General features: G+C 39.9%; 2 protein-coding genes across 3 annotated transcripts; both read right to left on the bottom strand.

Annotated features, from left to right (window-relative positions):
* Positions 1–2,354: 2,354 nt before the first annotated feature.
* Positions 2,355–6,404, bottom strand: LOC133134761 (E3 ubiquitin-protein ligase TRIM35-like). 2 transcript variants are annotated; one of them, XM_061251128.1, is made up of 6 exons: positions 5,607–6,404; positions 4,423–4,518; positions 4,114–4,338; positions 3,799–3,821; positions 3,591–3,709; positions 2,355–3,146 (listed from the first exon to the last, which is right to left on the bottom strand). In XM_061251128.1, exons 1-6 carry the CDS (start codon positions 6,021–6,023, stop codon positions 2,602–2,604), a joined length of 1,425 nt encoding a protein of 474 aa, XP_061107112.1. In that variant the 5' UTR covers positions 6,024–6,404; the 3' UTR covers positions 2,355–2,601. The 2 variants fall into 2 exon arrangements, with proteins under 2 accessions (XP_061107112.1, XP_061107111.1); XM_061251127.1 differs by having other exon boundaries at positions 4,114–4,344; positions 5,607–6,403.
* Positions 6,405–7,132: 728 nt separating this feature from the next.
* LOC133134760 (E3 ubiquitin-protein ligase TRIM35-like) lies at positions 7,133–10,782 on the bottom strand. The gene is made up of 6 exons (XM_061251126.1): positions 10,258–10,782; positions 9,646–9,741; positions 9,164–9,394; positions 8,791–8,813; positions 8,560–8,678; positions 7,133–8,373 (listed from the first exon to the last, which is right to left on the bottom strand). Exons 1-6 carry the CDS (start codon positions 10,657–10,659, stop codon positions 7,811–7,813), a joined length of 1,434 nt encoding a protein of 477 aa, XP_061107110.1. The 5' UTR covers positions 10,660–10,782; the 3' UTR covers positions 7,133–7,810.
* Positions 10,783–16,194: the final 5,412 nt, after the last annotated feature.

Below are 16,194 nucleotides of genomic sequence, written 5' to 3'. Positions count from 1 at the left end.
AGGGCAATACTGTACTGTTCACCTCTACCAAAAAACAAGACAAACTGAATTATTATTTACAGAGAGGCATGTGAGATAATGATTACCTTTCAATAAGTTTGTCAAATTTATCAAAACTCTTGTTACCAATTTCTAATAAACTGTAAATTGCTTTGGATAAAATAAAATAAAAAGTATATTACAACTGGTTATAAGAGTTAAAGGGCAGACAAGTTCTGCATAAGCCTGTGATCGACTGTAGGTATTTACCATTAATGATATACCATACCAAAGGGAATTCATGTAAATTCACTCACTTAAATTCACTTTCTGCCAGACGTTCCTTTAATTTATTTTGATCAAACCTGTAGAGGAATTACACAGGTTTTAATTGTGAAACAAAGATTCTAAAATGAAGTGTGTTATTACAACAAAGTAATACAAGTGGTTTTATGTCATGTGTTATGTTTTCACCTGTTTACTTAATCACACAAAACCACTTTTATTACTTTGTTGTTTTATGAAATCTTAGCCAGAATACATACAGTAGATGTTTAATGCATAAAAGATCCTCACCTGCCATACATATCACTAATAATGGCAGAGAGGGCACCAGGAGATAAAGCACTCTCTGCTCTATTGGTAAAGAGTGAGAGAGAGAGAACTAGAAGATTGGCTGTCCACACCCTGACTCCAACCTGGAAGACATAACAGCTTCAGACATACACTAACATTACACTCTCAAATATTAATACTTTTTTGGTACATTTTTACAATTGCATAATTTTATGATTGTGCAATTTTATGATTTGGAAGACATTTTTGAAGGGAGCTACATTAATATGTTATTATTATTATTATTATTATTATTATTATTATTATTATTATTATTATTATTATTATGAGTATTAGTATTAGTAGTAGTAGTAGTAGTAGTATTCATAGTAGTAGTTTGTATAGCAACAGCAACAATGTATTTGGCACATTTTCTTATTCAGTAATGATAGTAATTATAATATGTTTTCAGTTAGTTGAGTTTATGAAATGTGTACATGATGTTGCATTTAGGCTGCATGAAATGGAGAATGTATATACTCACCATGCTTGCTTCTCTGAGTGAACACTTTGAATCTTGCTTTGTTCTGTCTGTTGCAGTCTGAACGTGAGCATCCTTGCATTTATAGATCTCCTACTGAGAGGAGACACACCTTTCTTTCTGAGCTCATTGTCACTCAACATGCTCAGCTTTAAATATATCGATCATAAATCCTGCAGAATGTGGATTAATGATTATTACTAACAGGCAGGTTTTCTTATTTTTTATTTATATCTTGCATAGTTACTGTATACTGTTTGTATGTGTGTCCCTTTCAGCTATACACTATTGATCTGATCAACACTGGTATGTTTACATTATAGTAATTGATTACGGCATTCTGTGCTGCCTTGGTAATATTGCCCTTTTGTATTCCTGAGACTAACACTGATGTTTTCCATTTCAGTAGGTCAGCTCTGGATAAGTGATTGTAATAAAATAAAATGATCTGCTTCCATTTTTAGTTGCTAGTTTTAGTTGGAGGAACTGCATTTGTTTTTGTAAATAAGGTGTGTCTATCCATACTGTACCCATGTACATATCAGCATTCAGATTAGGAGGATGTGTGGAAATATTTCAGCACAAATGCAATATGGAATTCCCCTGAATTACCCATTTGATAAATTAAAAAAACATGCAATATAAATTTGACTATTATGCAAATACTCACCGAGCACTTTATTGGGTATTTATTACTTATTTTTTAGTTTATTACTTCTATTGCTGTAGCCTATCCACTTAAAGAGTTATGATGCGTTGTGTGTTCAGACATGTTCTTCTGCATACCGCTGCTGTAATGTGTGGTTATTTGCGTTACTGTCACCTTACTGTCAGCTTTGACCAGTCTGGCCCTTCTCCTCTGACGTCTCTCATTAACAGGGCGTTTCTGTCTGCAGAACTGCTGCTCACTGGAAATGTTTTTGTTTTTTTGCACCATTCTTTGCAAACTGTAGAGACTAGTGTGCGTGAGAATCCCAGGAGATCAGCAGTTTCTGAGATACTCAAACCACCTTGTCTGCCAACAACAATCATTCCAAGGTCAAAGTCACTTAGATCATATTTTTTCCTCATTATGATGGGTGAACATTAACTGAAGCTCCTGACCCGTATCTACATGGCTGTATGCATTGCACTGCTGCCACACTATTGGCTGATTAGATAATCGCATGAATAAGTAGGTGTAATAAAGTAAAAATGTTCCTAATAAAGTGATTTGTGAGTGTACACACACACACACACACACACACACATATATATACATGAATATAAATAAATAAAATTATTTAATCACACAAAATTTTATTGAAATTAATCATGAATCCTGAATTAAATACAAGACCACATGCCTTGTATTCAGCAGAAGACTCCCTTAATAAAAGTTAAAGGACAAGCAGGATGTATATGGCATGAGTCACTTATGGACTCCATTAAGTTTTAAAAAGGATGCACTGATTTGTTACCAAAGGTCACCAGGACACACTGAGATTAGAGCAAAAATGTGAATTAAGGCCACTACTTCTTTGTGTTCAACAGGAATGCTCCAGGATGACGGACGCATCCATTGGCAATATTCTCAGAGGGCACTCTTTTGAGCCAACCCAGAAGTACGGAAACACCATCTCAGTGAAAGCTTGTTTGAAGGTGTAGATCTGGGTGTGGTTAGAGTGATCAGAAAAGGTCACTCTGCCTCGATCACAGTCCACTATCACTCGAACGATCTGGGGCTTCTTCCTAAGGTTAAGGCGTGTCAGGGGAGAAGTCCCAGCAAAGTACATCTTGTGATAGTAGTATATGGACAGGTATCCGTTCTTCAGGACAGAGGGAACTTTCTCTTTCCTTTGGGCAGACTCTTTAACCACTCCTACAACCCATGCTGCGTTGTCTCCGACGTCCACGTCCCACGTGTAAGACCCTGAGCTAAACCCCTTGGCTCCCAGCACGGCCGTATCCAGGGTGAAGCGCTCTGGGTTGTCGGGGAGCTGCTGTCTCTCCTCGCTGTCCGCAACGGTCGTCAGATCTTCTGAGATAATGAGCCATGGGGCGGCAGTGTTGGGGTCCAGAGTCACAGGAGCTGGAGAGACAGAGAGAAAGACCTGTATTATTGCCCCTGAATATAACCCTGTATGGGAAAGCTGTATGAGACAACTGGGAAGGACACCTGTGTGATGCCTGTCTAGCATTTTCTCCTGGGATGATTATAATTTCACGCACCCCCCTTCATTAATACCTAGTGCCTTTATGATTTTGCACTATACAGCATGGATTACATAGATAGCTATGAACGTCATGTACTATTATATATTCTGTGTTGAATTTGTGAATAGTGTCTTCATATATTATATAGAGTCCTTTATTTTATTCTGTCATTTACTTACTGTAGTGTATGTATCACATGATGTTTATTTTTTATTAGTATTGCCACAAGACAAGTTTCCCTTGTAGGGCCAATAAAATAATCAACTGAAATAAATTGAACTGAACTCGCCCTCTTTAATGCACACCCATCCATACTCACTAAATTGGACCGATTCCTGCATCTTCTCCCACACTTTGTACGTCAGAGACCCCAGGTATGAGGCTACATTAATCAGGACCCCTGACCCCAGCTCTGGATCCTGAAATGTGGGCTGGGCTCTGCAATAACACCCAGGAGTTTAGGGGCTCAAGTTCTACACTCAGGTAAAAGAGAACGTATTACAAAAGGCATAAAGAAGTCCACATACCTTTTCATTGTGGTCTTGTATTTCTGAAAAAGTAAAATAATTTACCGTCTTCAATTCTCAGTTTGGCACAGGACATTGTTGATCATTTATATGCTTCATGAATGTAACAAATATTGTATAAATCATCAGCTCAAGGAAAAAATATGATCTTGTGCGTACGTCTATTAAAATGCACTCTGGTAATTATTGCTAACAATGAAATGAAAGAAATGTCAGGGGGATCACATATAAAATGCAACATGAAAACATAAAATGCTCCCATAACATAAAAGGCATTAAGGACAGACTGTAAAAATTATGTGATTACGTGCTCACATGCAGGAGTGATACATCCTCCACCAGAATCTCTTCCTCTATGGCTCTGATAGTGTCAGAGAGGGACGCCATGGTTCTCTCCACTGCGTCGATCTTTGCCTTCATCACCTGGCTCTTCTCTTCCTCCTCCTCTTTCAGCGCAGCCACCCTTGCCTCCTCCTCGACTCGGAGGAACTGGTGAAGCTTCTCGAACTCGGTCTTCATCCGCTCCTCCGTCTGCTGAGCCTGCAGCTGAAATAAGAGCCTTTACCTGGGATGGCGTGGCGACACGGCGGGTTCTGACTGTGCATCGCTGGCGGTTGCCGCTACCTTTATGTGAGCCGCGGTCTTCTCGCAGTCCTGTTTGGCCCGGTCAAAGGCCTCCCACTTCCCCTGCAGGGTCTTCAGCGCGGCCCTCAATTTGGCCTGGGAAGGGATGGCAGAGTTGAGGGCGAGACCATGCAGCTAAAGATGCAGCTAAAGATAGGACGTTTCATGAACTCCAACATGGGTGGAACAGGAGACAAAATTGATGCGATTTGTTTTTGTGTGAAATGGAGAGCAAAGCCTTTTGAATAGGTTGCCCCAGTTTTTACTTGTCTGCTGTAGATTCCACAAAAATTACACAGAGGGATTATTACCTTTGGACTGGGAATGTTCCACATGCCATGGTCCCTGACAGGTGGACAGATTTGCACTTATATGAGGACTGCAGAATCAGGACCAGGAAAGTAGAACTTCACCTTTATGCTTACTATACCATGATTGACATGGCGGAATGGCTAATTGGCATAACATCATGTAAGGAAGCTGCAGATAAACTTGCATGGTTGATAAGAATATATTAGAGGAGAGCTATAAGCAATCACAAAATGAGCACAAACGCATCAATATTAACATCCGCTCTGACCTCTGTGTGGATAGCATGTAAAATGCATTAACATAGAGCCAAATAAATACATTAGCCTACTTTTATTATTTTTTTAAAACAGTCTCGACGTAGAAACTGAAAATCACATGACCTGACAATCACTAGGGTTCTGGGTAACAGCATACGTATTGCATAAGTACAAAGTGCATTAGCATTGGTTTTTGATGTCTGGCTTCGATCAGGTTTCTGTGAGTTTGCCCTTTTAAACTGGAGATTGACAGTGTTCAGATGACCAGTGAGGCCTGCATTCCTCTCAAGTTTCATAACAAACTATGATTGTCTAGACCACTTTTAGTTCCCTCCTCTCTGGTTGAAAGTGTATTAATGACTGAAATCAGCTGGTATAGTGGCAGGTTGTAATGAAAACCTGCATGGCACATGATTGGGCACCCCTGATCTAAACCACGACCATATCCCCCCTTTTAAATTGATAATGCAGGAGAAAAAACCCCCCATTTAATTACAAAAGCAAACAAGGCCCTACATGTTCTAACATAATAACCAAAAACCGATAATCAAAAACAAAGCCATTGTCAAACAACAGCATACTGTCAACCACAATAGGCCTCCTGCTTCTTCTCACCTTGAAGTCCAGCATTGCCTCGCCTATGGGACAACACTCGTGATGTTTGTGCTTTTTGGAGGTGTGGCAGATGACGCAAATAGGCTGGCAGTCCTCCAAGCAGAACAGTTTGAGTTTCTCCCCATGCAGTTTGCACAACTCTCCGGTCACTTCCTCTTCCGCTGCCCCCCGCACACTGCTGTCTTTGACATACGAGTCGCACAGATTCTTCAGGGTCAGGCTGACGACAGGCTCGTCTGTGGTAGATTCGCATCTGCAGAGCGGACAGTCTCGACCGGAAAACTTCTGGGTCCAGTACTGCTGCAGACAGGCTTTACAGAAGCTATGGCTGCACTGCAGGACCACCGGATCCCTGAATATATCGCAGCACACGGGGCAGGACAGGTCCTCTTCCGAAAAAGAGAGTCTAGCTGCCATTCCTTCTGTCACCAGCTACAGCTTCTAGTATGTTCGGTATCTGGTTAAAAAAGTCCAGGTAGCCTACTGTCTTGGTGACCAAACGATATTCGAACAAAGGCTACCTTTCTGTAGGCAGCGAGGGTGGATTTAATCTTATCTGAGTTGGACAGCTAATTACGTTATTGGAAAGGCTACTTTTTCGCCCTGTTGGTTTATTATCGACTCTATGTAACCTCCGGTTTTTTATCTTCTTCTGTCACTACAGAACGTCGATTCCGATTTCCTGGTTGATTAAAGGAAAAATAAAATAAAAACACGTCACATAAACGTAATCCCCACAGCACCCTCAACACTGTCCACGAATTTGACTTTCTCTTCCTGTTTCTTGCCACAGCTGCTTATGGGGGTGGAGCCATTGTAAGGCTCATTTAACTCTTTAAGATCTAGCCACCACTTGTAGACCTATTATGGTGTAAGTAGGAGACGGTATCAAATCTGAATAATTGAAAGTAATTTCAAACCTTTTTTCTTCCTAGGAGAGGGCACAGTCCACCTGCTTTTCTATTGATTTATTTATTTATTGCTTTTTGCAGACAGCTAGAAATCCGATAGGATAACAGAGAGAGAAGAAAACACAAGGAGAAATAGCTTGAGTATTGGCCTCTCTATTGTGCCGCACTTTTTGCCATACACTGCCTTTGCAGAAATTAGGTGGTGGCCTGCATGTTTTGATTAATTATGACAGCTCTAAAAAAACTGTCGGACAGAATGATTTTACATTGTAAAAGCAAAAGGGAAGAACATAGCATGGAATCGTTTTCACTCCTCAGCTTCAATTAAAATATAGCTCAGTAATAAAGCCCTGAAATTAAGGAGAGCAGTCAGAAGCTATATCTGTTCTTCAATTGTGATGTAAACACGTCTTCCTCATCAAAGCTTCTTTTAGTACCATGCTTCCCAAAGCTTTTCCCCAGCTGTAACATGCTTGCTCAATGTCTTAAAAGTTTGCTTTGTCTTAAAAGCGACTTTTTTTGTCTTAAAAGCTTTCACTCTGTCTCTCAGTTGGAAAGGTTTTGCAATGTGCCAATTATTTTTAAGTTTCACATAATATGTTTTGCTCAAATTAATACAATTACTGATTTATTTATTGATTGCTTGACTGCTTGATTGATTGGATGGTAGCCCACAACTTCTAAGATATTCCTCAAGTTTGAAAATAGAGACCATGAAAATCTGGACCATTGCTGTCAATTTTTAGAAATACAATAAAGCTAACATGATACCCACATGAAACCCATAACCCCAGGTTACACTTTATTGAGACAATATAAGATAGAAAAGGCTAAATATATATAATAACAATAAACATACAAAAAATAAACATATGACAACATATATCCCAATCTCCCATCTACAGTGTAGTAACATATTTTTACGTAATGGAAAAATAAGACATGTTTCTATTTTTGAAGTAAAAGTCTTGTTTTAAGGCAATATGTGTTCATTTTAACAAATCAATGCTTATGTCCTTAGGAATGCATTACTAGAGAGGGCAACATGTCTGACCATATGACTGTCCCCATTCTGTGTAATATTTATGTGCTTTACAGGCATAGCAGTAGCAAAGCTTATTTGTAGTGGGACCTATGAAGGCAGCCTATTGTATGATTTTGTATGATTAAGCTTAATCTAGGACTCAAATTTCTAGGAATTAAATTTAGGACAAGGCTTAGTCTGCAGTCAGTGCTGTGAAACTGGCCCATTGTCTACTAAATAACCACATCACATGATAAAAAGTGAATAACCTATATTGCATCTTCACACTGCTCATGGCTTTCCACAACGACAGACACCTCGGAAGGTTGTAAATACAGAGGGCCCGATATACAGCCGTGAGCAAAGTATGGGAATACCCTTTCAGTGAAGGTGTGTTTGAAAGTGTACAGATGGGCGTTGTCCGTTAGGTCAGTGAAAGTCACCTCCCCCTCTTCCCAGTTCAGATGCACCCTGATCTCCTTGGGTTGCCCCTCGATAGCGAGGGGTGTGGAGGGTGTGGTCTGCGCTGTGTACACCCCATCATACAGGGCTATTGTCCAGAGGCCCCCCTCAGGACTCAGGTCAGGCTTTCCCTTCCTAGTGGCTGTGTTGTATGTGACTCCCAGGGCCCAGAGTGTGCTGTCCCCGACCATGACGTCCCAGGAGTGCGTCCCTGCGCTGAAGCCTGCGGAGCCCAGGACGCACTGGTAAGATTCATTCCTCTCTGGGTTGTCTGGTAGCAGCTGCTGCTCATCTCTGACCCACATACAGGTCAGGTCCTCAGACAGGGCCAGCCAGCTGTTGGCTGTGTTGGGGTCCAATATCACAGGAGCTGAAATGGGAGGGAGCAAGGGTGATCCTACCCAGTCTGTAGGCAGTGTTAAATACACTTTTGTCTGTCATTTTCACTTGTCATTAAATGATAAAGTAATAAATTAGTATTTATTCTGACATTGATTTGATATATTTGATATACTGCCACCCCACCCAACACCCGCACACATGCCCCGGGACATACTGAAATCTACAAGGCTCTGCATTTTTTCCCAAACTCTGAATTTCAGGTTGCCCAGGTGTCCAGCCACATCTATCAGAGCCCCTGGAAGCAGCTCTGAATCTGGCAGACTGTACTCAGCCCTGCAACAAAGACAGCTGCTGTTAAAATGGAAATACTGACATTACAAAACAGGCTTCAGAAACAAATGAAAAAAGTTTGAAACCCTGTCAAAGACATTCAGAGCTCACATACCTTTTCATTGTGGCTTCATAGTTCTGTTGAAAATCAAATTAACAATGTTACCTTACGGGTCTTAAATACCAGAATAATATTAGAGGAGTTAAGGCAGAGAGACAGTTTTCAATCAGGTAGGGAGTTAATTTGTTGTATATACTGTATTACTCATCTAAAATGAATGAGGAAGCACCTTGATCAAAATGATTTCTCATAAAGATAAGGTGTGTTGCTGGAAACGAGAGGCCCTGAAGGCAAATTTAAGTTACACATTTAACAAAATGTAGAACGTATTTTGACAAGGCATCAACATTAGCAAATGGGAAAATATGAAAATATATATATTTTTTTAGAGGAAAAGATGCTTGAGTGAAATGTGTGTCGTCTTTACCTCCAGAAATGATAGTTTGTCACTTTCCATCTCTGCCTCAGTTTCTCGGATTTTGCAGACGAGAGATTCTATTTCTCTGGAGATTTCCTCAGCCTTCTGTTCCATAATGCCCTTTTTCATCTGCTCTTCCTTCCTCACAGCAGAAATCCTGCCTTCCTCCTCCTCATATAGGAAGTCACGAATGGACCTGAACTCCTTCTTAATATGCAATATCACGGACTTGGCCTGGCTCTGAAACAAGTGGAATGAGAAGGAACCAGATATCATTGGAACCAGGATTCATTCAGATAACCAGAATGTAGAAATCACAGCTGTTCTGGAAATCTTGAATTTTCAATATAGTATATTATTACTGAAACTTTGGTGTTTTATCATAAATTTATTAGTTTAATTTGAAGGAATAGTACTCGAGATCGGGTCTATTGTTATTGTTATTGTTATTATTATTATTATTATTATTATTATTATTATTATTACAGTACCTGTATATGCAATATTGTTGTATCGCAGGAGTGTTTGGCTTCCTGGAACTTCATTAACTTCTTGTGCAGATTATCTAGTGCCCCCTTTAGTTTCTCCTGGAATTAAAATGATAATCTGCTTGTTCACTTGAAGATGGGCTGATGCCAAGGGATTAATTTGCATTGAATTATAATAAACCAGGAATAATAATGATTAAAAAAAAACAGACTGAAATAAGATATTTAGGAGAAATTATTATTTTTGTATCTGCTGCAAATAAATTAATTATGCGTCTTTGTCCAAAACATTATGGAGGGCACTATACTTGCTGTTGTAAAGCCAGCAAGTAATTGCAAACATCTGTAAATACCCCAAATATCCTGAAAACATACACTGAAACTGAAATAATATCAACAAGTAAAAGAGAAACTATCCCTTAGGACCTTTGAGTGCAATAATGTTGGCAGTTATTAGCCCAATAAATTGAAAGAACAAACAGATAATTGTCAGACAGGAAGAGCTATTGCAGCTTTGGAGAGCGCTATTGTATTGAAAAAACATATCAGTCATATTGATTCAATAATGTTCCTCTGACACATTTTGTTTCTATGGTGTAGCCCCGTGTAACCCACCTTGAGTTCCAGCTCCACTTCTTGGATCGAACAGCACTCATGACCCCTGTGTTCCCCGTAGGTGTGACACACGTGGCAGACAAGCTTGCAATCCTCAAGACAGACCAGAGAGATCTCTCGATTGTGCTGGCTACAGAGTCCTATTAACTCAGGCTCTGTGGACTCCATCAGGTCTCTCTCCTCTATAGCTGACTGGCAAAGGTTCTTCAGGATCAGGTTGACAAGGGGCTCGCTCTCAGGAGCCTGTACCCTGCAGACTGGACAAATGCGAGAGTCCTGTACGCCCCAGTATGTCTTCACGCACTCTTTACAGAAGCTGTGGCTACAAGGCAGGACCACGGGCTCCCTGAAGATGTCACAGCACACAGGGCAAGAGAGGTCTTCTTCAGAGAAGCGGAACATCTTTCCAGGATCTCAGGCTTCAGTACAGCTACAGTCTTGCTGGGCTTCCCGCAATGATCTGAGGTTTGTTTTCATTACTTATTCCTTAAAGGCATCTGTGTCATCATATCCCATGATAGATGTTTCTTTCACTTTGAGTGATCATGAGATTACAGGAAGTCATTTGACCTAAGATATAAATATTCTGAATATGTCTCAATAGGTCAAAAGGAAATGAAAGTAATATTTTTTGCAGTAAATGCACAACACAGCGTTTTGTCTTTCCTTTTGTCCTCATTTTCATGGTTGTGCAAACTTAAAAACATTTCAACATTGAACAGTACTTTGTGACAATGCAATTGTTCTTTCAAGAAATACATTTTGACTGACCAATTTGATTTGAGTTGGTATGAACATAAATACTCTCTTGGTGAATCACAATGGCCAATGTTATGTGAATGGCAAAATATTGAACTTATCAGTTATTCTAATCACTTTCATAGAACATTGTTCCTGGTTGTTTTTTAGAGAATGTACCACTAGATGTCAGTACACCTCTATGTGTTTTGCAATCTTTGCTCGTGTGAAAAGCTATTTTGCAAGCATACCTTCAGTCCTGGATTTTAGCGACCATACATCAATGAAAAAGTGGTTATGCAACTAAGGCCTGTCACACACAGCAAAACATGAAAAAACATGTACAGTGGTATTTAGTTTTGATGAATCTAAAAACTGTGGTACTCCTGTGTGTTGTGATCTATGGAGACTGAACTTACTGAGAAGTGATATGAACACAACTGAATGTATTTAATTCGCATTGAATTATCTCTCAAAATTCTCCTCTATAGCAGCTTGCTGTTTATTAATTCAAAAGCAAGTCCACATGACAGAATCCTTCTTTGGCATTTATTGAAAACTTCGATTTATTTCAGCCTGGGTATGGAAAAGCTGAATACAGAAAGACTGAAAACCTCAGAACTCTGAAAACAATGGGACTTACATATATTATATTATTATATTATAAAATATTCAACATTGCCCAAGGCTGCTTCTTTTCAGGGATGGCATCCAAATTCAATTAATTCACAGAACAGACCTCTTTTATTGGCAGGCTTGTCTTCTTTAAAAAAATGAATCCTGAAGGCCTTGAAATTGGCTACTATTAATTTCATATCACTTCAGTTATCCCAGTTTCTAGATATTTTAGTTTTAGAGAAATCAATGTTCTGGGCCCGAGGGCTGGGAGCTATGGAGTTTATCGGAAAGCCTTCTTTTGTAACATATAGTTTAGTGGTCTTTATACGGTTTTCTGTTTTATTCTGTATATTAAGTGAAAGAAACTGTATACTAAGTAACTAGTTCTGCATTAAATCTTCGCAATGTGAGTAGCTTAGCAGTCATCCTACTCTGCATCGCACCTGTGTAACTGCATGTGTCTGAGGTTTGGGCACGAAGCACAGAAAATAGCAGTGTGACTCTGGACTTGTGAATGCAGCACGACATATTCTAGTAAGCCAGAAGCATTAGATGCCTTTCATATTGATTCAAGAACATGATGTGTTTAAGTAGCATCAATGTCACTTTGTTTTTGCTTCTTTCATCTGATGTAATGTACTTTCATACGCTGTTGGGTTATACAGGCTAAGTGATTCATTGATTGAAGGATGACATTGCAGTTTGACAAATAAGTTAATTATATTTTATGTATATATTATTATTCATTCATTCATTATCCTAACCCGCTTATCCTGAACAGGGTCGCAGGGGGGCTGGAGCCTATCCCAGCATACATTGGGCGAAAGGCAGGAATACACCCTGGACAGGTTGCCAGTCCATCGCAGGGCACACACCGCATTCACTCACACACTCATACCTATGGGCAATTTAGACTCTCCAATCAGCCTAACCTGCATGTCTTTGGACTGTGGGAGGAAACCAGAGTACCCAGAGGAAACCCACACGAACACGGGAAGAACATGCAAACTCCACACAGAGAGGCCCTGGCCGACGGGGATTCGAACCCAGGACCTCCTTGCTGTGAGGCGGCAGTGCTAACCACTGCACCATCCGCGCCGCCTATATATTATTATATATACATAAAATAAAATGAATAATAAAATAATTAATAATAAGAACCACAAACATTATCTACCTTTCCAAGAAGTTCTTTGTAGCACAAGATAACTGTTTCACAAAAAACACAGGAGATAAAAAGATATTCTAAGAAAATTCAAAAATACAGTGAAATAAAAAGGAAAATACTCAAAATACTAAAAAAATTATAAATCAATAATAAAGCAGGAAAGATATATCAGTAGATTGCACAATGCAACACATGTACAGCCGTGAGCGTGACTCAGCTTGCAGTTTTCCCATTTCATACCAGTAATTTCACTCTGATGAAACAGAAAGTAGTGCAAAAGCTGAAAATGCAGATAAGAGTAATGTGGAGACAGCAGGGGTCTGCTGGCTGGGACTGTGTAGGTAAGAGGCTTGCGGGATGTTTATCCAAGGGCCGTTCATTTGTTAACCTGTCATATCAGCCACGCTCTGCTGTGCTCTGAACAAACTTTCCAGTCTCCATTAGGAGCATTTATTATGGAGTGTGCGGCCCTTGCTGCTGCTCCTGGGAGATTTATAACGCTGGGCCCCTGGCTCGGCAACCGTACCCTCCTGCTCCTGAGCCACGTCTCCCACCTCCACAGACCTCTCTACTCCCTGCTAGGGAGGATAATTAATGTGCCACATCTTGTTTCATAAGATTAGGACTAAATAAAGCTTTGTGTTTCTGTGTGCTTGTATCGGTGGGTGTGCCTGTGTACCTTAGTGTGTGCTGATTAAAAACACACTTTTGTTCAGGGCTTTCTCAGGCTTGGACTTCAGACCTGGAGCAGCTAGTCTGAATGCACTGAAGTACAGATGGTGGTGTGTGCTGAGAAGGGTGTTTTAATAATTACTGTAATATAGCCTTCGGTATGTGCTAAGAAGTGTGTTTAAATAATGTAGAGCTGCACAACCCATGATACATGCGGGGCACACATGCATGCACTGCCACGGGCCCATTTATTGGCGGTAAAGCAGGGAATTGGAGCAGAGGTGCCTACATCAGCAAAATGACAGCCCTACAAGGTCTGTTCGCTATCCTTCTACCTAATTTCTTAATTGTTTAATTGAAGGCCTTGTTAGGATGAAATACCTCAGCTGAAATACCCGCCATGCCTAAATCATTTGCTGATCTAATGGTAGCTCTAAAAGCGTTAGGCCTCGGGGACTAAGATTACTCAGAAGGATTCTTGATGAACACTGAACAGACTTTTTCAAAACCATTTCATTCATATTTGCGTCATTAAGTGCTGAAGTCAGATGACCTACCCATTGAGAATCATGCTCAAACTGCAGAATGAGGAACAAATACTTTAGATGTGGAACTGCTCACATGAACATGAACACGCAAATGGCAATATGGCAAAAATTAATTCTCAAATATACAGTGCAGTATACTGTATGCCTCTGTACACCACTGAGGTTACCTGACGAGCAGCAGTTGCCCTGAGGAAGACTGAGAAGCAGACAGCATGAAGCTTGCGCGTTCAGTGCTTAATTATGTTGTTGTAAACCATCACAACGGCGCTTAGGAAGCCTGGTCATGTGATGATGCTTTGGCCATTTGGCACTGCCATGACACCACACGCAGTCCTCACAGGTATGTCCCTGCTATGCTCGCTAACTCCTCACAGCTGTATTTCAGTGCAGTAATGCTGAGCATGGTAGCGCTGATAGCAATGAGTCAGTAGGGAATGTCCTGTTCCGTTGCTCATCTGAGATAATTGTGTGTGTGGGTGTGTGCGTGTGTGTGTGTGTGTGTGTGTGTGTGTGTGTGTGTGTGTGTGTGTGTGTGTGAAAGAGTGGCTGTAACCATGTATCCACTGTTCAGGCCATACTGAAATATAATGAAACACTTTTGCACTTTCTTTTGTACTTTAAAATGATCAGTATAAGAGTTTATCATACTTACCATCTTAGTGCACATTCTCATTTCTACTCCACAAAGAAGGAAATTCAGTATTCATGGACTAGCCCCCAAACCACTTTGAGATTCAGCTGTGTGGGTGTGTGTGTGTGCATGTGTGCCTGTGTGCCTGTGTGTCTGTATGTGTGTGTGTGTGTGTGTGAAAGAGTGGCTGTAATCATGTATCCACTGTTCTTTACAACCATGTTGCTTAGAGTAACAGAAATGACAGTTGTGACAGGTAGCTCATATCTCTGTGCAGTATTTCAGGGAAGGGCCTTGAAACTGATAACCTCAGAGATAGAAGATTGATCCAAGATAATCTGCAATGATGTCATTGGAAAAAATATAGAAAGTAATTTATTCTCCCTGTCACAATGATTAAATGTCAGCATATAACTAGTAAAAGCAGTAGTCTATGTGATGAAACTCAATTTCTTTCTAGAATAGTAAGTGCTGTGAAGACAAAAACAACATTCATTCAAAGGTGAATAGAGTAAGATAAATTTTATTTTAATCTTTAATTTAGCCATTTCTTATCGACATTTATTTGATTTTTTTACCCATACTCTGGAAGTTTCTTTACCCATTTTTTTTTAGCAGTGGCCTTCATTTGCTTCACTTCGTCCTAATTTCTTATACATCAACTTCTGACAAGAACCTTCCATGTCAGATGACAGGTAGATTTATTGATTGTGCAGTTGTGTTTTATACTACAGTCAGATCTGGTGGTTTTGTCAGCGTCCAAAAAAGTTTCTGCCTCTCGACCAAGTGCTAAAAGTTATTTTCTGCAAGTGAGGTACTTAACAGAACAAAAATAACAAGCAAGTGGAGGCGAGAGCATTTAATGCGATTTTTAGTTTCTCACCACCCCAAAGGTCTACTGTTTCTGGCAGCTTAGGATGTGCTGTCAACAGAGAAGATTAGTCTTTTCCCACATAGTGATTTAAAAATATATACTGTATAAGTTTGTACTGTATGTGTGTACCTACATGTTTCTGTAAGCATGTACTAATTTCATTTTAATTGTTATTTTACATAAACACACAACAAGCCTTACACTAATCACCTCCCTCCCTTCTCCCCCGAAAAACAAAACAAAACAAAACAAAACAATGCATCTTTAAATTTCTTGTTCACGTATTACCACAGCAACATTTCACATAAGGAAAGATAGCAATGTGTTCAGATGTCATTCATGTAATTCATGTAAACATAACTAAATGATTAGAGCCATTTAATAATGAAGAGCAGAAAGATATTGTCTCATCTAAGTGAAATTATGTTTAGTCAGTGAATCATTCCTTGAGAGGCGAACTGGCAATTTGGTCTCACTCTTAGTGAAACCTACTTTTGATAAGGGCATGGGCTTCTGTTTTGGCATCATGGTTTAGGACTCTTTGGCAGACAGCTGGAGAGTTGGCATATATTCTAAGGTCTGCATGATCAAATGCTGTCTATTTTATATTTACATTTAGGAATTTCGCTTCTTATTCAAAGTGATCAGTGTCACAACCAATAGTCAGTGCCCTGTAAAACCCAAGAAT

The sequence above is a fragment of the Conger conger genome, chromosome 8 (assembly GCF_963514075.1).
Source record: "Conger conger chromosome 8, fConCon1.1, whole genome shotgun sequence".
In the NCBI taxonomy this organism is placed as follows: domain Eukaryota; kingdom Metazoa; phylum Chordata; class Actinopteri; order Anguilliformes; family Congridae; genus Conger; species Conger conger.
Note: the sequence above shows the minus strand (reverse complement) of the source record. Positions and strands in the feature narration are given on the sequence as shown.

What these genes read in the sequence shown, in the direction of transcription:
- LOC133134761 (XM_061251127.1), bottom strand. Translation starts at nt 6,023, where the DNA reads ATGGCAGCTAGACTCTCTTTTTCGGAAGAGGACCTGTCCTGCCCCGTG. An exon ending in AGACCGCGGCTCACATAAAG is followed by an intron (nt 4,345 to 4,422) that starts GTAGCGGCAACC and finishes CTCTTATTTCAG; the next exon opens with CTGCAGGCTCAGCAGACGGA. An exon ending in TACAAGACCACAATGAAAAG is followed by an intron (nt 3,710 to 3,798) that starts GTATGTGGACTT and finishes GTGTTATTGCAG; the next exon opens with AGCCCAGCCCACATTTCAGG.
- LOC133134760 (XM_061251126.1), bottom strand. Translation starts at nt 10,659, where the DNA reads ATGTTCCGCTTCTCTGAAGAAGACCTCTCTTGCCCTGTGTGCTGTGAC. An exon ending in TATGAAGCCACAATGAAAAG is followed by an intron (nt 8,679 to 8,790) that starts GTATGTGAGCTC and finishes TCTTTGTTGCAG; the next exon opens with GGCTGAGTACAGTCTGCCAG. An exon ending in GCAGAGCCTTGTAGATTTCA is followed by an intron (nt 8,374 to 8,559) that starts GTATGTCCCGGG and finishes CTCCCATTTCAG; the next exon opens with CTCCTGTGATATTGGACCCC.